Source organism: Polypterus senegalus, chromosome 13, assembly GCF_016835505.1.
Source record: "Polypterus senegalus isolate Bchr_013 chromosome 13, ASM1683550v1, whole genome shotgun sequence".
NCBI classification, from domain to species: Eukaryota; Metazoa; Chordata; class Cladistia; order Polypteriformes; family Polypteridae; genus Polypterus; species Polypterus senegalus.
Genome location: NC_053166.1, coordinates 2494551 through 2518735, shown reverse-complemented (window position 1 = coordinate 2518735; position 24185 = coordinate 2494551). Strand labels below are relative to the sequence as shown.

The following is a 24185-nucleotide window of genomic DNA, read 5'->3' as shown; positions in this document are numbered from 1 at the left end:
ATTATGAGATGGGGAATCTCGTAACACCAATGTCTGCTGGGGATCCACCTGTGACATTTCTATTATTTGGTGCAGTGAATGCCTCAGGCAGGCTGGTGCCCAGAGTCAGGTCAGAGGACGCAGGCAGAAGTCCAGTGAGGACGGAGGCACGTCTGCGATCTTTAGCTGGCAACTGGAAGTGATGCTGCTGTAGGTGCCGCAGGTTTTCGGATGTTGCTCAAGATGCCTTTCCATGCTTTATGGTCCATGGCAACTGTCCTTGCCTGATTGAGGTCAAGGCGCTGTCTCTGCATGCTTGATCCAAGTGTTCTTGGGTGCAGTTTGTTGTAGGAGTCGATGTGGTTTGCAGTCCCAGCCCAATTGGCAGACATGGCCATCCCATCTAAGCTGCCGCTGCTGGATTTGCTCATCCACACTCTGTTGTTGCGGACGTGTTGTCCGGATGAGTTGTGGAGAATCTGTCACTGGCATTGCCCAGTTGGCTCAGCTCCGATTGAGGTAGTGTCCACGTTTCTGACCCATAGAGCAGAATCGGTAGGATGAGCATGCGGAAGTCATGAATTCTGGTGTTTAGGGTGATGTTGGTCTTCTTCCAAAAGCACCACTTGGGTGAGGCAAACGCTGCTGTGGCCTGTCCAGTCCGAATGCGGATCTCCGTGGCTAAGGATACTTTCTTCTCTTGGACCAGTGACCCCAGGTACTTGAATTCCTGGACTTGTTCAAAATGTAGTCCCTCAGGGTGGTCAGTGGACTGCCACCCATCCGTCACTAGGACCTTGGTCTTGCCAGCGTTGATCTTTAGGCCCTATGACCGGGCTGTGTTGACGATAATGTAGAGAATGTCAGTCTCCTCGGCTTCCTCATCTGCAAATACGGCCTCGGAATGTCCGTGAACATCAGATCTGTCAGAAAGTAATCCTCATCATACTGCACCCCACGCCTTCCTCATCAGTGCATCAACCACTAGGTTGTCTCCCTGGCGAACTCCAGTATGCATGGAAAACTTTTCAGATAGTTTGTTACGGATCTGTACATGGCTGGTCAAGCCGTTGATTGATGCCTGGAGGATCCTGATGACTTTAGACGGCACGAGTTCTGCCTCCAGTGTCTTCCATAGTGTGGACCAGTGGATACAGTCAAGTCGATGAAGACAATGTCAGTCCGTTTCTCACATCTCATTGTCTCTTCCATCAGTTGACGAAGGGTCAGCCCTTGTGTGGTTGAAAACCCTACTTGCTCTTCCTGTCTGTTTTGTTCCCGATATTTCTGTGGTCTCATTTGGATGACCTTCCTGAACACCTTGCCGATAATAAAGGGGAGGCTGATTCCACCATAGTTCTTGCACTCGCGGTTGTCTCCTTTTTTGTGGATTGATTCTACCATGCAGATGGCATGGAGTCGCTGCAGTAGATAAAATGTCTCCTTCAGCTTGAATTGTCTCTGTGGTGATCTGGTCCACTCCAAGTGCCTTGCCACCATTTTATGACTTCTTTCCCTTGTTCGATTCCTGGTCCATGGTACTGAACGGAGTCTCAGGTGGATTAATTGCTGGTGGTCCCAGTGGCGGGTTGTGGTTCTGGAGTTCTTGAAATCGCCAGCCAGGATGGTCATCTTGGTTGTAGGAATCAAGTTCAGCACATTGTGTAGAATCCATCCTTGTCTGGGCCAGCGTTGGCCTCAGTTGGTGTGGAAATTGAGAGAATGTGGGTCTTGATGGTACCCTCGACCGTGAGTGCTGCCAGCCAGCTAGATGATGGATCCACCCTCAATCCTACTCCTGCTTCTCATTTCTCACCCCCAGAACAGAAGAGGGTCATCGTTTTGTCAGGAGTTGGTCGTTGGAGATCGTTATCCCAGATCTCCCAGAGTCTCATTTTGGATAATGCTGCAATTGATATTTTGCATTCCGGTAGTCCTTGTGTGATGATTTCCACTTTTGTGATGTCCAGTTTGTTCACTCCATGTGGCTACTCGAGTCTTCATTTTCGGGTTAATGAATTTCTTGCCCTGGGTCTGCAGTGCCGGCTCATTGGCTGCCCCAGATACGGTAGAATGAGAGCCTGAATTTGATCTCATTTTAATTTACATTCGGTTTCTCCAGCTTCCTGGCTCTGGACATTTCCGCAGAATGACCACCGTCCCCCTTTTGCAGCCGGGCTTGGGACCGTCCTTGGCCAAGTGCTAAGAGGACAAAATCATTTTATTTTTTGACCCTATTCAGGTGTTTTGTTTTGAATTCTGTTTTCTCAAAGATGTTCAGATAAAAAGTGGCTGTGCACCTCCATCTTCTACCGATGGAGCACTGCAACCTGCAACAGCTGTGGCCAGTCAACGGCAGTTCCAAAATCACCTGAATAACAGCAAAGCGACGGTCACAAACATGGCGGCTGTCACGTTAGTCTGGGTGTCTGTTGTGATGTTGGGAGACAGCCATTCTGAAGTTCACAGGCACCATCGTTTTCCATCAACAGGCTTGGATGACAAAGATGAGCGATGCCAAGGTGAAAAGCCGCGGGGCATCTTACCACAAGTGAGACAATGTGAGTGGAGGCCGCAGTTTGAGACCCGCCGATTCCTTACCCACAATGCCTTCGTTTTGCCTTCCAAAGTGGCTCAATCCCAATTAATGTTTGAGCAGGAGGCCAAGATGGTGGTGTTAGCTGTCCTTCTGGCCTCTGCCTTTCACGGGACAAATCAGCCGTGCTGCTCCAGCCCACAGGAGTTTATTACAGAATTCCGTGTTGCTTATGATATGCCAGAGGGCAGGGATTGTAGTCGTAAGTCTGTAATTTAAATTGAATTCCTGTCAGCTAGTGCATCACGTTATTTCTGATACACTGTAGTCTAACTTCGGGTACAGGCTAATAGAATTTGAAATTGTCTACAGGTTTAATATCTACTGTGGTACCCAGCCGGGGCGTCCAGGAGGACCATGAGGGGGCGACCGCCCTGGTGGCTTTGGGAACCACGGGAACAGAGCTTGGAAGCTCAACCCTATTGGGGCCCGTGGTCACCGCCAGGGGGCGCCCCAATGCCAGTGGCGTGGCGGAAAAGCTGGGGGGAAGAAGACCAGGGACACCAGGAAGGGCCGGCGGAAGCTAATCGGGAGGCACCTGGAGCTCATCCGGGTGAGCTTAAAAGGGGCCGCCGCCCTCCATTCGGGGGCTGGAGTCGGGAGTGGAGTGGAGAGGAGAGGAGAGGAGAGGAAAAGAGAGGAGTGGAGAGGAGAGGAGAGGACAGGAGTGGAGAGGTGGCAGACCTGCACAGAGAAAGGCCTGGACTTTGGAGGTAAAAGTGGGTCGTGTGCTGTGTTTTCACTGTGAAATAATGAATGAACGTGTGTTGGGTGTTCAACCATCAGTGTCCAAGTCGTGTTGCACATTACAAAGAAATAAAACGCACCCAAGCTCACAAAATTTATGATGCTAAATGAAGTACTAAATTATTAGCACTACATTTCAGTGTGTCTCATTGCACTCGCCCAGAAACTGAAGTTCTGTCTCGTCATTCGTTTGTTTGTTCGAGTGGCACATGAAAGCCACCGCCCCAAATGCTCCAAAGTTCTATCCGGTTTGATCTGACTTGGCATATGGGCTTAGAAATGGGTGCAGTTTTATAAAGAGAAAATATGGATTTGAATCCCCCCACTTTAGCGTATGACAGCAGCCACCTTTCTTTCCAACACGTGACAGTAAAATGGCACACGTCAATGTTTATACTGTTGGTTTCAGGCACTCACAGCCACGTCTACCCAGTTATTGATAAAGCTGGGCAGTGCCAATCAATTCCAGATCAAGCAGTCCGTCTGAAAAAGAAAACAGGAGTGCAGCTGATTTCTGTTACTCTCAGAGCTTGTTCTGAAAATATGTGGGGAAAATATTTTAAAAATGGAGCAAAGAATGTATTGGAAGGTAATAAAACTGTTTTTATCTCGGTAGAGTAATTTATATATATTGCTCTACTTTCCCCTATTGTATTATTAATATGTAGCCTTTGAATGCCTAATCTCACAGACTCACCACTGTTTATAACGTATTATTTTATATACTGTAACTTCTCCCCACCTTCCCTTCTATATCTATAACCTCAGGCCATTAGATGTAGTAAAAGACAAGCAGGAGTTAAGTTACACATAAAATAATGTATTACTGATAATATTCATAAATAATCACAAAATGCAAAGTACATTTGAATATTGGCAGCCATACAACCTGATAAATGGTGACGTGTAGCTCAGGTGGCACACAGACTTGCAGTTACTTAATGTCTCAAGTTAAGGCATCATTGGTGCTCAGCTTTCAGCCACATGTCTGTTCAATATGGCTGCTGAGCTGTGCTCTTCATTGTGTTGTCTTCATCATCACAGGTTAGCAAGAGAGATGCTTCTATCATCATATGTTGGTCAGAGAGAGAGAATGTGGTTGAGTAAGCAAATTTATAGATTCTCTCCAATTCCTAGAACCAATAGGACATCATGGTACTTACAGGCCTCTGAGACAAGTTAATTCCAAACAGCCATACCTCAGACCAATGGGGGAACAGAACATCTTAACACCTCAACCCCCCAAGACCGTATGTTAAGCTAACCTGGCTTTGTGTGGGGGATGAGAGAAAGACTTCAGCAGAGAAACACTCGCCAAACTGTCATAAAATTACAAAGAAAAGTCGTAAAACATGGGGGGATCAACAAGAATGCCTCTCACCAAAGTAACACTAAATGACATCGCCTCGCCTAGATTACAAATAAAGACATACAAAACATTTATCAAGTTATATGGAAAATCTCAAATTCTAGAACTTTGTGTTATGTCGTTCCTCCCGGGCTCTCATTATGATTTATTTTACCGTTCATCGTATTCATTTCATGAAATCCATTTAAAGGCCCTCTGGCAGACCTGAGCCATTTCACAGAGTTACTCCCAGCCACTCATGCCAATGAAGTGCCAATCACCAGTCAGAGGCGCGTCGGTCAAAGATGTGGACTAACCAGTGCTGGGCTGAATTCTGTGAAGTGCCCGCTGCTTTCCACCCGCTGTGCAGCATTTCAGTGGCATCATTGAACCACAAATTGTTCTTTGCTGGACATTTCTTTAGAGCTTGCACTTCATCTTATCAGCTCCGAAGTACCCGATGCTCAATGAGGACCTCATACGACGTGTCAGCTCTGCCTTTTATTTATCCTACGCGTGTAAAGAACATTTCTAGTTCTCTTTTGGGCTGTCTTGGCACTGTGGGGACATGCAGAGATCTTATGAGGACCAAGAAGAGAAACTCTTACCTGAAAGGATTTCTAGCAGAACAAACTAAAAGAGGAAAGCAGTGACAAAAGTCAGAGAGCAAAGCGGAGGGGAAGCCAAAACAACAACATGGATTTCTGTCGCACATTTTCATACAAACAATGAGCTCAAAGTGCTTTACATGATGAAGAAAAGAGAAATAAAAGACAAAGTAAATAAGAATTAAAATAAAAGAACACTAATTAACATAAATTAAGAGTAAGGTGGTCTGATGGCCAGGGAGGACAGAAAAGACAAAAAAAAACTCCAGAGAGAAAAAATAAAATCTGCAGGGGGTCTGAGGCCACGAGACCACCTGACCAGCCCCCTCTGGGCATTCTACCCGACATCAATGACCTCAATTAGTCCTCGGGGTACTCAGGGTTCACATGGAAGGACTTGATGATGACGGTGACGTGGACTTCTGGTCTTTAACTATCAATGGAGGGACATCACAGTGCTTTGATCAGGTGGTGGGGGCGCAGATCATAGAAAACTGGACAAAGAACAGCAGAGAGTAGGAGTGAGTAGGGAGTGTGGAGCCACCAGGACTAGTAATGATAATGAATTGAATATGCAGAGCATCAGGATTACATTAAAGTGAAGTTCTGAGAAGGCCATGTTACAGTAACGTGTTCTCAGCCGTGTGCTCCACCGTATCAGCCTGCTGACTTCCTATTGGCTCGTATTCCAGATTTGAGGTTCATAACAGCAGAAGACCACCCGCCCGCCCGCCTCACCACTTCTTTTAAGTTTAGCTCTTGGAGTTCTAAACAGACACTCATTTGAAGATCTGAGGTTACGATTTGGAATATAAGGTGTCAGACATTCTGATATATAAGATGGAGCAGATTATTTAAGGCTTTATAAACCATCAGCAGAAATTTAAAGTCAGTCCTGAATGACACAGGTAATAGTAATAATAATAATAATAATACATTTTAATTATATAGCGCCTTCCCCGTGCTCAAGGCACTTACAGAATATAAGAAAGAACGGCAGGGTATCCAGCGTATAGCGCTGTACAAACCAAATAAATAAGTAAAGAAGATTAAGACAGTAAATTAAGACAGAGAAACAAAGCCTAACAGACACCAGAATTGATGGACTCGCACACACACACACACACTCGCACACACACACACACACTCGCACACACACACACACACACACAGGTGACATGAGCATCTTGACAGAGAGGTAAGCTGAGAGAAGGTGAATGAAGTCAAGTAGAGCTAAAAGCAGGTGACCAGTGTAGTGACACTCAGACTGGTGTGATGTGCTCAGATTTTCTTTTCCCAGTTAGGATTCTAGCAGCTCCATTCTGCACTCGTTGTCACTGATTGATGTCTTTTTTGGGTGGTCCTGAGAGGAGTGCGTCACAGTAATCTAGTCGACTGAACACAAACACGTGAACTCATTTCTCAGCTCATCTTTCAGTGATATAAGACGTCTAACTTCTGTTATGTTTCTTAAAATGCTGTCCTAGTGGTCTGATGAATATGGGATTTAAAATTCAGATTACAGTCAACAATCACCCCTAAGCTTTTTACCTCCGTCTTGACTTTTAATCCTAATGTATCCAGTTTATTTCTAATAACCTCATTGTATCCATTATTGCTGATCACTAAGATTTCAGTTTTCTCTTTATTTAACTTGAGAAAGTTACTATTCATCCATTCAGAAATACAAGTCAGACATTGTGTTAGTGAATCAATAGAATCGGGGTCATCAGGTGCTCTTGATAAGTACAGCTGTGTGTCATCAGCATAACTGTGGTAGCTCACGTTGTGCCCTGAGATAATCTGACCTAACAGAGGCATGTAGATTGAGAAGAGCAGCGGACCCTGATAGAGCCTTGTGGACCACCATATCGGATATCATGTGACTTTGAGATTTGATTACCACAACTCACAAAGAATTTTCTACCTGCCAGGTAGGATTCAAACCAATTTAAGACCCTGCCAGAGAGGCCCACCCATTGACTCAGGCGATTTCTAAGAATGTTGTGATCAATGGTGTCAAATGCAGCACTCAGATCTAAGAGGATGAGAACAGATAAATGGCCTCTGTCTGCGTTGACCTGCAAGTCATTGACGACTTTAACGAGTTCAGTTTCTGTGCTGTGATTTGTTCTGAAACTTATCAAGAACAGCAGGTTTATTGAGGTGGTCATTTAACTGCATAATGGCGGCCTTCTCCAGAAGTTTACTTAAGAAGGGCAGGTTAGAAACGGGGCTAAAATATTCAAGAGCCGAGGGGTCGAGATTAGCGGTTTAACTACAGCCGTCTTTAGACAGTCTGGGAAGACCCCCGTATCTAGTGACGAATTTACAATGTCCAGAATATTATCAATGAGCACGCCTGATACTTCTTTGACAAGACTTGTTGGTATTGAGTCAAGGATGCAGGTGGAGACTTTCAGTTGAGAAATTAAAATCTTTAGGGTGCCACCAGAATGGCAGTTCTGGTATTGTGACTGTTGATGACAACACAAGCCACGACTTCAGAGGTCCACTGCTGGACCCTCAGATAATCCGTGAACAACATGGCGTTGTGGTGCTCTTAAGAGTACTCAGTCAGTCAGTCATCTCCAACCCGCTATATCCAAACACAGGGTCACGGGGGTCTGCTGGAGCCGATCCCAACCAACATAGGGCGCAAGGCAGTAACAAATCCCAGGCACACACCAGGGACAATTCTGGATCGCCAGTACACCTCACCGGCATGTCTTTGGACTGTGGGAGGAAACACGGGAAGAACATGCAAACTCCACGCAGGGAGGACCCGGGAAGTGAACCCAGACGGGTCGCCTCACTGCGAGGCAGCAGCGCTACCCACTGTGCCACCGTGCCGCCCCTTAAAAGTAGTGACGTTATTAATTAGAATCTTTAAAAAAAAGGCTACCTACATAAACTTTCCTCACATCAAAAGATCCTCCACATTAAAGAAACAAATAAATAAAACAGAGAAGCTTTCTTTAGTGAAGGAAAAATTGATTTCCTTCAGAACAAAATGTCAAATGAACTTGAAATGAGTTCATGAGACGGGTGAAGCCACGTAGAAGAGCCAGTAAGATAATAAAGTTCAGGCTGGGGGTCACTTTATGTTACTGAGGACTTCATAACACTCAGACGTCTCTCCGTAGACTCGGGCAGGAAACAGAAAGCTGGAATAAACGCCCATCATGGCAGGTTAGTGAGGATGAAATGGCTGCTCACAACTTAGGTGGCAACGTCGAAGACATCATTTGTTTAGCCTGAACCTGTCCGGCTCTTACGATCGGCTCGACTGACGAAACTCAAAGCTTCAACGACACAAAATCAGCCTGGCCCCAAACTCAAGAAGCAGGCTTTGAGGCCTGCACAGACTGGAGGAGCCAAGACTGAATACTAAATGCAGATGTCAAAGACGCTGGCGCCAAAGACAAAAAGACTTTAACATTTCTCAACCTATTTAAAGGCTTTAGACAGATAGATAGTTATGAGGACGTCCTGATCTCTTCCTGGGATTTCAACACTCGTGAATCACGTCAGAGAGTTTTGGGAATGCTGGCTCTTTGTGAAGCCTGAGAAGTGTCAAGTCACAAACCTTCACTTTAGTTTTAGGGTATCGGATATCACGGCAGAGGACAGTTGAGGTCCTCAGCGTCTTAATGAATTGGCCGACTATTAAGACCTTCAGGACCACAGTTGCCTTAATTCCTGCTGGCACATGCAGGGCGTCTGAGGAATGACAATGAAAAAAATGCCTTCATGTCACCAGTTTTGAAGGACCCAGGTGTCACTTTGCAATGTGAATTAGAAGCAGACGCTTTGGGCATTGGTGTCGGCTCAATACGAGCGAATGGCGTCCACGCTCTTGCCCACTGCCCACAAGGTCAACATCTGCAACGGTGAAGGATTAGCCATCACACCCGCTGTGCAAGAAGGAAGGCATTGGGCATCAAAGCCACCTCAGTACTGTGACATCTGCCATCGGACACAAATCAGACAGGTGCCAGGCTTATGGCGAACTTCATCAGGCAGGCAGCCTCTTTGGCGCAGACCTTTGCTCCAATGAACTTCTGCAGGGGGCCTGTGATCCTTCATTTCAGGTCAGGCTGGGATTCTGATGAATTTCTTATGACGCGTCTCCTGCTGGATTATCTGACCGCGGCGGGGCACACGTTGTTGTTTTATTGCCGACTCACTGTCCTCCCATGGCTCACCTCGGCTGGGCTCATTTCATTGCTCTGATGTAACGTTTGTCACACACGCGTGTTTAGGAGGCACCTAAAGGGCTTGAGTGCATGTAATTCCACGCCGGACCAGGGGGTGGCGAAGTGCACTAATTCTCTCTCTCAATCTCTTGCACACCATTCTGGGGCGGCCCGGTCCCGGTCCTGATGACATCACTTCCTCTAATGGCCTTTAAAGCCGCCATCTTGTTAATACTAAGACAGTTCTGTTTTGGACTGAGTCGTGTGAACATGGATATGATTCTGAATCAGTTTAGCAGGGCTGGCTGCCCCAAACCTTCGCAATGTCTTCTGGTCATTACTGCCACACGCTCTTCACCAGCATTCTATTAAAGGGGTTCATGTGCCTTCAAGGACCCCCTAAAGCTCTCACTTCCACCATTTGCTTTTGTGCAAAGCTGGATAGGAACCTCTTAGATCACGATCTGTCACTCCAGTTTGTGCCCAAGTCACTCAGTCTGTCATGTCAGCAGGTCAGGTGAGGTGCCTCTCTCTTCATCGTATTGCGTTGAGTGATTTCCTAAAGTGTGCTGTATGGACACTCCACATCAGTCTTTGAAGGATTTAAGGGTGAAGTGGAGCTCAGCGTGAGATGGTCTACTGTCTGCTTCTGGTTGGCCAAAGTTTAAAGTAAAGAAGACATCGAGACTCCTGATGAAGGACATCTGCCAGAGGGTTCTGTCTTGTAAGTTGGGCCATACACCATCATAAAAAGGAAAGGGCAGCGACGTTTTTTTTTTTTTCTTTATCATTTTTAAAGTCATCTGACTGCCTAAAGCTCACCAGTGGGCGGTGAGCACGAGTTTAACTTTCAGTCCATTTTAGACTCGAACGAGGAGGTGCACCGGTGTGCCATCGGGCTCCCTGGAGAATTGAGGAAGATGCCCCGAGATCTGGCCTGCCCATTAATTCACCACTAATTTTTAACCTTAATCTCTAGTAAAACAGGAACTGAAACTAAATTCACATTGTTCCATGTGAACTGATTCATTCATTAATTGTTCAAATTTAGGCTGGCCAACAACATGAGTCCTACTTTTTGTTTATACGCCATTTGAGCATCTTTGTTGTCTCTTTCAAGGAAAATAATACAGAACTCAAGAGACTTCGGGACCCAGCCGCTCCTAACACGCGCATGCGCAAGCGCATCTCTGTTTGTCGTGGTTTCGCCCGCAGCGCATGTGCACTCGTCGTTAAGCGAGCGGATTCAGGAACGCGAAAGAAAAGTGCGAATTGTCCTTTCTGCCTTTGATGTACGACAGTAATGGACTGGACTTCCTTCTGTCCATTGTGGGCTAAACAAACCCCAGAGCAGTCTGATGACACTAATGCACCGAGCTGTGACATTTCACTACCGTCTGCCTAATGTTAGAAACCGAGGCGGAACTGCCAATCTGCATGCCCTGGTCCGGCCGGAGCGCAGGTGGTGGTGCACACGTACGGCTGGTCCGAGCGCTCCCGGCTTTTGGCGATGCTCGTCAACTACAGCAGCTCTGAGGACGAGGAAAGCGATGGTGGCAGGAAGCGGAGACGGAGCGGAGACGAGGCGGAGGAGGCTGCGTGCAGTAAGCGCGGTAAACCTGGGACGAGGTGCGTGTGCCGAGAAGGAGAAGCAATGCTGAATAACAGCAAGGGACGCTGCGGGGCCGCACCGGGGCGGGCAGGAGGGGCTGTCGGTCTGTCAAGTTTGTTTGTGTGACGCCGCAGCGACCCATTTCGTTCTTTTCAACGTTTTGTCCATTTTGTCAGAAAGTACTTGTGGTCGTACAAGTTAAAATACTGATAATTAAAAACGGATAAATACGGAACTTCCACGTACCTGATGCACACATCTTACTGTTGTTTCGATTCACAAATCTAGTAAATAAAATGCCGAGGAGATCCGCCAGTTCTGGTCCACAGTGTACCTTTAATAAGGCAAGCGTCACATTGTGGGATGTGTGAATTGGGTTTGCTCCGTTTGCCATTTCTAACTTTAAAGACCTGCTGTCCGCATGCTGATTGGTTTCTTATTTATGGGGCACATCAGAGGCCCTGCGAGCAGCACACAAGCGAACATTTCAGAGTTTAGAGTCCAATACTCCGAGATTCTTGATCGTCAGCTATAATGGAAAGGTTTTACTTGAAAGAACATATTGTTGTTTAAATAATGCAGTGGCTAATAACTGAATTTACAGACTAAACAGTCCAAAAGTGGTCCATGTTTTAGAGATTTCAAAAATACAATTCCCGTTTTACTTGCATTCTATAAATCACTTAAAAAGTACAAAAGCGAAAAGCGGGACTGGTATTAGTCAAACGTTTCTACTTTGCAGATCTCTCTGGTATTACGAGGGCCGACTCAAGCGTCCAAGCCTGGCCAGTTCAAAGAAGCCCTCGTAAGCCCAGCAGGTTTGCCTTTTCCACACTTGTGACGCTCACTGAGCTCCTTGTCTCACTTGTGCAGCCGCACCTCTGTACTGATTTGACGTCTTCATTATTGGCACAGCGTGCCCACAGCTCAGTAGCAGGAGGTCATCCCGAGGAGCCTGGTCTGGGTGGCATTTTGAGAGCAGCCTTTGCAAGCCATGCAGTGTGAGCAGGCGTGTCATCAAGAAGCTGAAGTTCCTTCGCACCTTCTCATGACTGAGTTCTGCAACTCTCTGGTGCTGTCTTGGACTTTGGGTTTCTTTGGTGCTGGGAAGTCCCCCATACTCCCATTGTTGTAGGTTCCTTCTTATTCATCCAAGTGTGGTGTCCGGGGTGAGCTTCTCAAGGCTGGTGGTAAGGCTGCCCTCCTGGCACTGCAAGCAATCATTACTTCCATTTGGGAGACTGGCATCACCCCAACTGACATCCCGATCTGGAAAGGGAAAGGTGGTCGCCTGGATTGTGGCAACTATAGGGGGATAATGCTGCTCTCGGCGCCCGGTAAGGTCATCGTCAATCGGAGCCGTCTGGTTTTACGCCTAAGAAGTCTGCCATCGACCGCACCCCGGCAATAAGGGTTCTCATGGAGTGAAAACTTGAATATTGACAGAGTTTCTTTGCAGCCTTTGTTGATTTTCGTAGAGTGTTTGACTCGCTGATCGAGCCGCCCTGTGGGACACCCTGAGACCTTGCGGAATCCCCTCAGAGTTGCTGGATATCGTGGCCGGCCTGTACACTGGTATTGTGGAGGCAGACCCTCTGTGGTTTTCCCAGTTGACTCGGGGGTCTGTCAGTGGTGTGTTCTGCTCCTACTCTGTTCAGTGACTGGATGTTGGGAAGGGTCGTGGGGGGCATCAGTTGGTGTTTTCAGTCGGGAAACTTTTGCCAACAAGAAGCAGACAGTAGACCGTCTCACGCTGGGCTCCACTTCGCCCTTAAATCCTTCAAAGACTGACGTGGAGTGTCGTGTGTGAGCTTCACTTCAGCAAACAGCCAAGTGGGGTCTCGTCAGAATGTTCTTTCTACCGCTCAACATATTCATTTAAAGAAATCCATTGAGGGGCTTCGCTCTGTAAGTTATGCGTGCGTTTGGCGGAGCTCGGCCTTGTGGGGACTTGACTCTGGAAGTGTAAGCGCATAGCCCCGCCCACACATGCAAATTAGGCAGTGTGATGCAGCATGGGGGTGGTGGCTGTGGCAGTGTGGCCTGCGGTTTGCTGGTCAGGTGGGGTTTGGACGGCTGGTCAGATTTGAGGGGTGCCGTTCATTCATCTGCAGTGGTTCAGCGTCCTGGGCAGCTGCAGGCCACGGCATGAGGGCTGCGGCCGTAGTGCCCTTTTCTTCCATGGCACACAGGGCCATCTAATGACGCTGATTTAAATCTTAATGAAGTCAAATACGTTTCACTTTCAGCGGCTTCTACTTTGAGCACAAAGGCTTCTTGTTTTCTTTGGGACTGAAACGGCTCGTTTTATTGTTTTTTAGTTGATTGACCGTATAAAATCTGAATTGGTCTCGGGATTCAACGTTGCCTCCGCTGGCTTGTGCTCCTTTCGGACCTCCAGAAGACCCTCATTGATGATAAAGGAGGAGCAGCTGCAGAAATGACCGCCCACGATGTGTCACTCGGCATCTGCTGCACGTTGTTTCCCGTTCACTTCTCAGTTTTTACATTTTCACATCTCGGATTGTTTGTCCTGAAATATGAGCAGCTAATGGAGCTCAAATATGTCAAGTTGTAGCTGTGCCTTCTGTGCCAGGAGTGCCATGCTGCAGATGGGGAAGTGTGAAGAGTGTCACGGTGGCCTGAACTTCCACTGCAAGCTCGGTGCCATCAAGTCCACACATCAGTGAAAAATGTAAAAGTTGGAGATGGTGGGCTGGGGCTGCTGGTCTTCATGGGGTTCATTAAATCTTAGTCAGCCTCCGGTGGCGACTGCATGAACAAAAGGCGCTTTATAAGGTGGTCCGTCACGTGCCGAGAAGCAGAACAAGTGCTGATGCTCGGCCCCCTTTGCCCCAAGTATTCGAACTGAACATGGCACGGCTCAAGCAGCCCTCGGGAGAGCAAGAGACCACCTTCTGATACTCCAAGGGCTTGGCAGCCACTGCTGCTGGCTTAGGCTCCCCGTGTGTCCTGTTTGGGGACAGTGGCTGTAAGGGCAGCTGCACGCCAGGCCAGAGCTCAACACTGATGCCCTGCGCGTGCCCATCCCTGTTTTCGTTCTTTGTGCCGTATCTGCAGCTTTTGATGTTTTAGTTGTCTTACCATCTGACACCCAACAAGGCTTCTCTCTGCTTATTTCAGAAATGACCAAACTGGTGACTTGAAGAAGCAGCCGAGCAGAACAAATGAAAGTGGGACCACTTGTCAAGGCTCGCCTCACATCCTGCCAGTGCCCACCAGCATACTGGAGATGTTTCAGGAGGACAGCGTGGAGCAGGCGTATAGTCACAGTTCCAGGCACGGTGGACGCATCCGTTCTTTCCGACACGAGCGAGGAAACTGGGCGACGTACGTCTACTTGCCGTGTAAGTTGCTGGGACTCAAAAACCTGTCAGCGGAGCCGAATCCCAAGAGGGAGGTGAATGTCCGTAAGTGACTTTGGTGGGACAGACACGGTAAGGTGATGGCCTGACTGCAGTCTCGTCGTATTTGAACGACACTTGCGCTTGCTGATGAGGTTTGCAGCGCTGGCCTTGTGTGTCCGTGCTAACACATCATGAGTCGTGTGCTTCTTTCTAATGGCAGCCTTCCCCGCTGTCTTTATGTCCAAGTCTTGACTCCGAGGCGCCATGTCACTTACAAGTCATGCCCTATCCACACTGGCTGAGGTGATTGCCACATGCAGTTTCACCGCAGAGAAGCATTCAGGATCACGAGAGCCGAGGAACGGCAGAGAAGTGAAATGAATAGGGCAGGGGGTGCCAGTTTAGAGCGCCAGTCCGTTATTGACGAAGCCCTCGCCAGCGCACTCATTACTCGCGTGGAGGATTTGGAGAGGCCTTTCTAAAGTGTGGGTTCTGGTGGCACCGTCTCCACATGCCAGCTGGTTTCTCTGTTGGCTGCATTGTTTGCGGTGTGCCACCTGCTGGAATGTGTTTGGTAATGCATGCAGTAGTAAAATGCATTGTGAGTTTCCTTCCAGCACGTGGTGAGTCACAGACATGAGGACCGCTGGCGAGACTCCTTGGCTAGAAGTGAGTGAGTTTAGGATATACGTTAGAAAAGCGTCACTCGTAGCGTCACTCGTAGCGCCACTCGTAGCGTCACACGTAGCGTCACTCGTAGCGTCACACCATGTCATGCGTCAGTTAAATCTGCACTTCTGAGGCCTCAGTGGGTTTCATACTCCCAAGATTCCAAGTCCTTTGACGCGAGAGTGAAAGCGAGCGACTTTCACAGAAACAGAACGCCACCCTGACGCTGCCGAATTTCACTGAACCTTCTCTTTTAAATGCGTCTCCAGACTTTGCTGTCAGCTTTTCTTCTTTAATAAACTCCACTCTGCTATTACACTTGTCAGCTTTCTCGTATCTCGAGCGATCGAAGGGAGTGCGGAGGACGTTGCCATTTGCTCATCAGACCCCACTGATTGGCAAGTGACCACGTGTGGGTCTTGGGGACGTTTGTCAGCCGCGGTCCCTGCATGGAGTGACCGGCTGTGAGCTCGGAGAGTGAGCAGCTGTGCGGGTGCGAGAGTAGACCAACCTCGATAACACACATGGCCATCACGATGGGTGCTTTGTTTGTTATAAGCGAGCGGACCTGAAGGCCGAGTCTGAGACCCCTGTAATAGTGGGCTGCACTCCCATTATCTCCATATTCAATTGTAGGCGCCTCCTGTTGGAACAGAAAGTGCAGTGTATTTCATTAGTGCCCCAGCAGATACCTTGGAGTGAGTGTGTTGAGAACGATCGTGGTGACGTCGTGGGGACCGAGGACTGCAGTTCCTGTCATTTAGGTGACGCTTACCGCTCGAGGCCGCAGCAGGCCGTAAAAGTCGACAAAGACGTAGAGCAGAGCCGCCCACCGTTGTGACGCGCTCATTGGGTTACTTCTCCTGATGGCTCCCTCCTCTTGCTCTCCACAGACTTGGCTGAGAGTGACTTTGAAGAGCTAGCGGACCGACTGATCTCGGCGGCCGGGGCTCATGGGATTTCTCTTACCAGAATGGCGGACTTTCACATCAGCCTCTCTCAGACGGTGGTTCTGCGCCATCACTGGATTGAGCCCTTTGTCCTCTCCCTGAAGGAGGCCCTGGCACCGTTCAGCAGGTACATATTGGAAAGTCCAGTGTTTGCTGCAGGCGGCCCACCCGAACCGAGAGGACAGGGCCGTGTGAGTGGGACCCGGTGGGAGTCCAAGTGGAGCAGAAGGCGTAGGGAGTGAGCGGCGCGGAGACGGTCTGGCTGGAGGGACCCCCCAAGTGCAGGTGGACTTGTGGTCAGCATTACTGCCCTCCTTGGCTTTTTGGTGGGTCATCTTGAGAATCCTCAGAATGTCTGAGTAGGATGGCCAAAGTGGCGGCACATAGACAATGAAACGCTGACCCGGCCAGGATGAACGGCCCCTCTTCCTTGTACTTGGTCCGCCATGACGACGATGATGATGGCCACTTGTTTTCTGATCTTTCCTAAGGTGTCATCTGGATTAGGATCAGGACTCTTGCTGGACGCCCCGTTTAATTTCTGGTATTTTTCGATATGTGCTTTGGGTCCTTGTCCTGCCCGACAGACCCCTGATGTTCGTGTTCTGACATTGGGTAGCATATCTTTGGATTTCCCGACATCCTTGATATGTTCAGGGTCTCCAGGACCACAGGCAGCAAGTGGCCTCGTTGCATTAGGGCGCTGCCACCATATATTTAACTGGGGGTCCGCACAGACCAGTGGCTGGAGGGTCCTCGTACCACAGGTCCAGGGTGCTCGCCATATAAAGAGGCAGCTGCCAGAAGCACTTTGGACCACTGGCTCCATGACCACCAGTAAAGAGCTGACCCTTTTTCTTCTGGATGTGTTCGTGGGGCAGGGGGGCTTACAGCCCTTCCCATTGCATCTTGGGACTTTGCATTTTTCCTCGTTGCTCATCAGTTTCTCGTTTTTTTTTTCTCTCTCTCAGACGTGGTGTCTTGTATCTTAACGTGGGTGGCACGGTGGCAGTGCTGCTTCCTCACAACAATGAGGCCAGGGCCCGTATCCTGGGTGGTGGTCCAAAGACATGCAGGTTAGGTGAGCTGGCGACACTCAGCTGGCCCCTGGTGTGTACCCTGTGATGGACTGGTGCCCGATGATCACTGGGAGACCCTGCCCTGGACGGATAGGTGGATGGGCACTGTCTTAGCTCAGAGGTAATGAAGGCCACGGGTTTGTCGAGTGCAGCAGAAACCAAAAACACCAAAGTGGCAATCAGAGTTGAAAGGTCGCCAGGTAAACTAGAAATTACAGCGACTGTGAGTCAGTAAAGCCCCCCAAAGTGCCAGCTGTTTGCTGTCCGCCGTCTGAAGTGCTCTCTCTGCCAGCCAGCTTGTACCCACTGAGCTGGTGAGGGGTCAGCAGAGCTGTGAATGAGCCCCCTGGCCTGCATTTGCTGACCTTCTGATGCTTTTTGTCTTCCAGGTTCCTTTGTGTTGCTGACAGGCTAAACGTGTACGCCAACCAGGAAAAGACGAGGTGAGCTGGGACGGTGGCAACCCTCACGCACGGGGGGCCAGCTGATAGTGAGGAGGCAGCAATAACGATTCAGAAGAACCTGCCAGTCGTCCAAAGTGGGCCAACACTTAATAGAGAAAGGTGCCAGAAGCAGGTGAAAAACGCCAAGGTGGTACACGCAGGGAGCACAGAGTTTAGGGGTCCTACCTACACTGGCAAGATGTTGATGCCATCTAGCGCTCATGAGACTACATCCAGGTTACTGTGTGCAGTTCTGGTGGCCACACGACGACAAGTGCATTGTGGGACTGAAGGCGTGGCCTGCTCTGACTGGCTCGGGGTGTCAAACAAGCTGAGTGCTGAGGACACCTTGTGGACATTAAGGGGAAGAGCGTTTAAGACTGAACTTCTTCGCACAGAAACAGGCAACGGGGTCGTGGAGATTTGTGGGGTCTTTGTGCGGTCCTGGGACAGGTCCGGGTTGGCCCACCAGGTGAGGGACATGTGTGTCGACGCCAGGCAGCTGGCCTTTATGGTCAGTAGGGGGTGGTAGTGAGCAGGTGCCGCGGCCATTCAACGCCATGAGCAGCTTCAACAGAAAGTGTGGGCTCGGCGCGCCACCTAACGCGAGAATGCAAATGGAGGAAATCGGACTTGTTGGGCTCGTCACAGAGAAGCAGCTGACGAAAGTGCGAGTGACAACAGCTTCCCGATGGCATTTCTGGGTCTGAGCGGCCCTCTCCGCGTTCATCGGTCGTCCGTTTTGAACGAAACCCATTTGGCTTTGCTTAGCACTTCTGTCTTTCTCAGGCTGCCTTCTCGGTTTGCCTTTTGGCCCTCCGACCCTTCCTAATGGCGTCGGCTCTGCTCTCCGGGATCTTTCCACTTTCTCCTGATTTTCTTCTGCTCTCTGCTAGGACGTTCCTTGGACTGGAGGTCACACTCGGGCAGGACGAGCTCGTGCATTTGGTTGGAGCCGTTGACAAAACCCTGGAGGCCTTCAGGCTGGCCACCTTCTATCAGGTGAGTCTGCCAGTCCTCACATCGTGATGCCCACTCGGGCTGCGGGCGGCTCCAGCCAGTAGCAGGAAGACATTGCCCGGTGGGTCGCCCCCTGCTGGCTGCAGTGGTGCCACCAACCTCCGCACCCCCGGTTTCTGTCTCTGTGGTCTCGGCCAGCCGTGATGTGCGTCCATTTGTAGGCAAAGCGTTGACTCCTTCCTTTTGATTAACAATTTGAATTTCCTGCTTTTGAACCCTAATTTGTTTTGCCTCGCACATTAAAGTCTGCATTTTGGACTTTTGTATTCTTTTTTTAAGTTTCTAAGTTGAAGGTTTGTGGGCCAGGGGTTTGGCAGCTGCCCTCTCCCTCTGGCCTTAGGTCTGTGTTGAGTTTGGCAGGCCTCATTCTCTTTTGACGCTCCTGTCCTTGGCTTGCTTGGTCTCTTGGGCACCATGTGGCATCTTCCTGTGGCCGTCCCGTCCCCTCCTCTCCTCTGCCACACCCCCCTTCTTGACTTTTGGTTGTTTTTGTCTCCCTAGGACCCCTCATTCCACGTTAGTCTCGCCTGGTGTGTCGGGGATTACAAAGAGAGGCTTGAAGGCCTGTGCGCTCAGCTGCAGGTAGGTGTCACATGGCGGTGGCTGAAGTGTCTGTGATGAGTCTTTGTGTCACCTAACGTGAATAGCTTTGGGTGGCCATACAGGTGGCACAATGGCAGGAGTGGCCAGAGGCTGACAACCCGCGCTGCGTCACTAAGTGAGATGGAGTTCAATTGGCTAAGGAAGTAATTGGTGAGAAAGAAGAAAAGGGTTTCCGTTTACATGAAGAATGACCGACGCGTTCCTAGCGGTGGCTCACTGTTCGTCTGTCAAGCATTTCTTTCCCTGAACCCCACAAAAGATGCACACACACCCCCGTTCAGCTTGTGATGGGACAGTGGCTGACGTGACTTCTAACATGGTGGCGATGCCGGCAGAGTGACCCGCCTGAAAATGAGAGAGTGAACGGCCTCACCAGAACTTGCCGTGACGTCTGTCACCACAGCCGTACTTGACTACAAACGCAGGCCGTTGCTGCCATCCCACTTCCCCTGGTAGAACTTCACCCGCTCTGCATATGCACGAGGGGCAGCAGCAAACGACATTTATAGACGGCCTTTAAAGTGTCCAGCGGCCAACTTGGACATGGCAGTCCTGTAGCCCCCTTTCAGGCCACCACGGAGGAGTGACGTGCCACATATCCTCATACAGAACTTAAAGCACCTGATCAGGCTGAGCATAGGGCTGCGCCTTAGTAAAGTGAAGTCCGGTGCCGTCGGTGAAGACCAGGGCTCTGGGCCAAGTCCTGCTCTTGAGGCAGGGGGCTTTCATAAACCAGCAATGGCGAGTTAACATCTGTGCCAGGCGTGTCTTAGAGTTGCGTCATGGCACAACTGCATGCTGGAGTGGCATCTTGAGACCAAAACTGAAAGAGCGGAACAGAAATGGCACAACATGTCTCACTGAGGTGACAGAGATGACACCAAGTGACAGGCAGGTCCATGCCCATTAGTACATAAAAGCATGCATACATGTGTGTGTGAATCAAGCCAGGTCAGGCTCCCCCTGGCAGTGCCAAGGACCAGGGTTCAACTCTTGCTCCAGCTGTGCCTTGGGACTGTGCCTTCTGTGACCGTTGAGCTTTGGTGACCTTTTAACACAAAGTAGTGACCCCCGAAGAGTCAGAAGTTAGTGTTTGAGCTGTATGACTGACCAAGGGCTGCCAGCTGTGCCCTCAGCCATGGCACAGGTGCCTGTGTCAGAACGCAAGGCCTGGTGCCAGTAAACATCTTGTATCACTACCATCTCTAGTCGTTCTCTTCTCCGCAGGGCATCGTTCATGATTCAGAAGACGGTGGCGAGCTGACAAGATTGTGGGCAGAGGACATCCGCTGCAAATCTGGGAACAAAGTCTTCTCCTTCCAGCTTCACTGAGACCAGCGTGCCCGCGTCTGTGCCGACTTGGCCATCGTCGGGGTCTCCTGTTTCTTCTGACCGGCTGTGCGTGTGGATTTAGGAGCCACGAGACAAAATTCTTACTTTATGTGGCACTAAGACGCACCATGCGTGTGAGCTGGTAGGAGGAAGAGGAGGAGGTGGCACTCGCAATCTATGAATGTTCCTGAATTTTATACATTTAGGCCTCTTGATGGAGTGCTTGTGCTTTTTAAGTAATAAAAGATTATTGTGGCTTACTAACAAAAGCAGTCGTCTCGTTCCTGGGATGGTCAGGTTGTCTTAATGACTTCCCTGGCACCAACCGCCACCTGAATCTTGCAGAATGGTATGCTTACAGTGAGCAGGGGATCTGCCAATGACGTCCTTGGGCTGTGGGTTGAGCACCGGAGTCCCAAGCAGATGCGCCTCAAGACAGGAGTTCCCTGTGGTAACGTGACGGAAAACTGGCATCGCTTGAAAGGCCTCCCTTTGCCACCTCAAAAATGAAGTGAAAGTGAGTCGAGCCTGGGCATGGGGGTTAGGGGTGAGGATCTTTATAGAAATAAAAAAAAAAACAAAGTGCGTAGACCTCACTGGTGACAATAGTGATGTTACATGGAGGGTGCAGCCAGCCTTCAAGGGTGACGACACTGGAGCGGCTGCTGCTCGACTCCTAGGACGGACTCGTCTAATGAGGGGGTTTGGGTGACCCCACTATGTGTCAAATTCAGAAGACACCTGGCAGCGTTAAGCGTATCCCCCACTGACCTGGGGACATCAGTCGTCACCCTCTACGTGCCTTTGGACTGCCAGCGTCTCCTGGGGAGGAGGCCATCACTGCTGCTGTTTCAGGTGCTCAGTAAGAGTCTTGTAGCTTTTTGTCACTTCAGTCGTTTGTTTTTCTCAGCACCAAATCGCAGTGGACTTTGAGCTATCGACTTCCTGACGGTGTTGAGGAGCCATTAAGAAGGCTAACAGAATGTCAGGTTATATAGCGCCTTGACGTGTGGAGTACAAGTCACAGGAGGTGACACTCAAGCTTTATAACTCACTGGTGAGGCCTCATCTGGAGTACTGGGTGCAGTTTGTGTCTCCATAAAGACACAGCAGCACAAGAGAAGGTCCAGAGAAGAGCGACTCAGCCGATTATAGGGGGGCTGCAGGGGATGAGTTCTGAGGAAAGATTCAAAGAGCTGAGCCTTCACAGTTTAAAGAAAAGAAGATTAAGAGGAGACCTGACTGAAGTGTGCAAAACGATGACGAGACGGTGACTTTAAAATGAGTTCATCAAGAACACGGGGACACAGCTGGAAACTTGTGAAGCGGAAATTTCACAAAAACATCAGGAAGTTTTTCTTAACACAAAGAACGACAGACACTTGGAATAAGCGACCAAGTAGTGTGGTGGACAGTAAGACGTTAGGGACTTTCAGAACTCGACTTGATGTTTTCTTGGAGGAAACAAGTGGAGAGGACTGGCGAGCTTTGTGGGGCTGAATGGCCTGTCCTCGTCAGCAAGGAGAGACTGCCAGTGCTGCTGGGAATCTCCCCAAAAGACCACTTTGTCAGACCTGCCCGTCCACCAGGTGGTCCGAACGTGTGCTTCATATCTTAGCAGAGTAGAGAGGAGCACAAGTTTATGGGACCCGTGTGGCCTACCTGGGCAGGGCTGAGAATTTCAAAGAAGGATCAATGGTGGTGCTATTGGGCCTGAGGCCGCTTGAAAAGGACACCAGTTATTTTAGCAGAGGGTCTCCGTTTCACCTTCACTCGCGTTGAACGTCTGAGTTTTGGTCGCTAAGCCAGCAGGCAGATTGTGAGTTGGCCGAGCTTCTCACCGCCAGAAGACCTTCACCTGTGCGAGTCCTGGGCAGGCTCTCGTATCCAGCGTGAAATATCGATTAGGGCTCAGCAGTACTCTGGGCAGTAGAGAGTCTGATTACTGAAGGTCAGGGGTCTCTGCCTGCACACAGATGTCCTGCACACAGATGTCCGTGGAGTGAGTGGCGTGGCGTGGTGAGACTTAACAGAGCCGCTGTCTGCGTTCACAGGCTTTGCTTTCGAGAGGCGCGTTTCATTTTATATGCGTCTTTGTATATCCTAATGGCAATAAATAAAGTTGCAGCAGAACACATTAGTTAGCAATTGCTGAAGGCTTGTCTTCTTCCACGTCAAGGCTGCCCATGGCGTGGCCCTCATCTGTGGCTCAGCTGTCTGTTATTCCAGCCATAAGGGATGCAAGTGCAACAATGAAGCACGAATTGAATTATGAATTCAGCAGGCCAGTTCTCTTGTGGGTCCTCGTGATTTCAACTTAACTGTGAGACGTGATTAACCAAAAGGCCATCAGTCTTTAGCAGCTCTGGGTTAGGAGGTGAGAACAAAGGGCGGGCTCATCAGGTGATGTTCACCTCCAGGGGACAAAGACGGCCATCGAGCCAAAGTGGATGTTATGAGAAGACGTGCACAGGGTTAGGGTATTGTCATGAGGTGGTCTGCAAGACCAGGAAAGGGTGCTGAGCAAAGTCATCGTCATCATCATCATCATGAGAAACCCTGGGCAGTAGATGCTGGGAAACTGGTGTGAAAGGGGGCACTGTTTGTGAGAAGAACTGTAAAACTTCATGAATCAAGATGGCTTTATGTGCTCTGCAAGCGTTTCCTGTGCTGTACAATTCAGTCTAAATGCCAACTGGCTCTCTGAAGACTTCTCTGTGAACTGATGGGTTAGGGGATATAAAATGTTAGGGTTGACTGATGTCACTAATAAATGATAGGATCTGTGGAGACGGGTGCCCACTGTTGAGAAAGGCCCGGGGGCAGCAGGATGTGTGAATGGGAGAAGACGAGTTGTGCTGTGGGCCCTCAACTTTATAAAGAAAGTTTCAAGAAACGATACAAGGAATCTTGGTAATGGGTGATCTGAAATACCCAAATCGAAGTAACCGGGAACCTCGACGAAGAACAGAGATGCCAGGAACGATCAGCCGAGAACACCAACAGGAGGAGAAGCCGCTTGGTAGAACATGGAGGTGTGCAGGACGTAGACAGACAAGTTCAACTCTTGAAGATGCTGCGGTTTAAAATGTAGCTTTCTAAAATTAAAGTGGACTGAAATGCCACACAAGAGCAGTGGGGTTGGTTTATATTTCTTGTGCATCCCAAAATGTGGAATGGATGAAATGAAAGAAAAGAAAATGTGCAGGAACCGAGAATCAACGACAATAAAACTCGCATGCTCTGACATAGAACTTGGGAAGACGAGAGCAGCCACAGACAAAAAGTAGAATGTCAAGGAGGGCACTGGCAGAAGCCCACTCAAGAGGGGACATCACACTGGCTGGCTGGCTGGCTGGCAGCCAAGGCCTCTGCTGTACTGAAGCGGCACGTGCCAGCCTCCCGTACCTCATGTGTTGATTATACACGTGCACCAAATTGAAATCCTGTAGTGGTACGAGGAGGCCTGCTCTTGGAGAAGTACTTATTATGGAGTAGAAATCCTATCGGGACCCTGCGACGGACTGTTCACAATCTTGTTCCGGTTTCTCCCAGAATGCTGTGTGTTCAAATTGCTCCACCGAGCGAGCGGTTTGTTTAACGTACATTAAAGTTACTTAGAAATCAATGAA

General features: G+C 49.3%; 1 protein-coding gene across 1 annotated transcript; it reads left to right on the top strand.

Annotated features, from left to right (window-relative positions):
• Nucleotides 1-10688: 10688 nt before the first annotated feature.
• On the top strand, nucleotides 10689-20817 carry usb1 (U6 snRNA biogenesis 1). The gene is made up of 7 exons (XM_039774580.1): nucleotides 10689-11106; nucleotides 14234-14457; nucleotides 16020-16203; nucleotides 17545-17598; nucleotides 18495-18600; nucleotides 19120-19200; nucleotides 20449-20817. The coding sequence occupies exons 1-7, from the start codon at nucleotides 10988-10990 to the stop codon at nucleotides 20551-20553; spliced, it is 873 nt and encodes a 290-aa protein (XP_039630514.1). The 5' UTR covers nucleotides 10689-10987; the 3' UTR covers nucleotides 20554-20817.
• The last annotated feature ends 3368 nt before the right edge of the window (nucleotides 20818-24185 follow it).

Excerpts from the sequence above, each read along its gene's own strand:
- usb1 (XM_039774580.1), top strand. The coding sequence starts at position 10,988 with ATGCTCGTCAACTACAGCAGCTCTGAGGACGAGGAAAGCGATGGTGGC. Across the intron at positions 11,107-14,233 it reads CGCGGTAAACCTGGGACGAG|AAATGACCAAACTGGTGACT; the intron begins GTGCGTGTGCCG and ends TGCTTATTTCAG. Across the intron at positions 14,458-16,019 it reads GACGTACGTCTACTTGCCGT|ACTTGGCTGAGAGTGACTTT; the intron begins GTAAGTTGCTGG and ends TGCTCTCCACAG.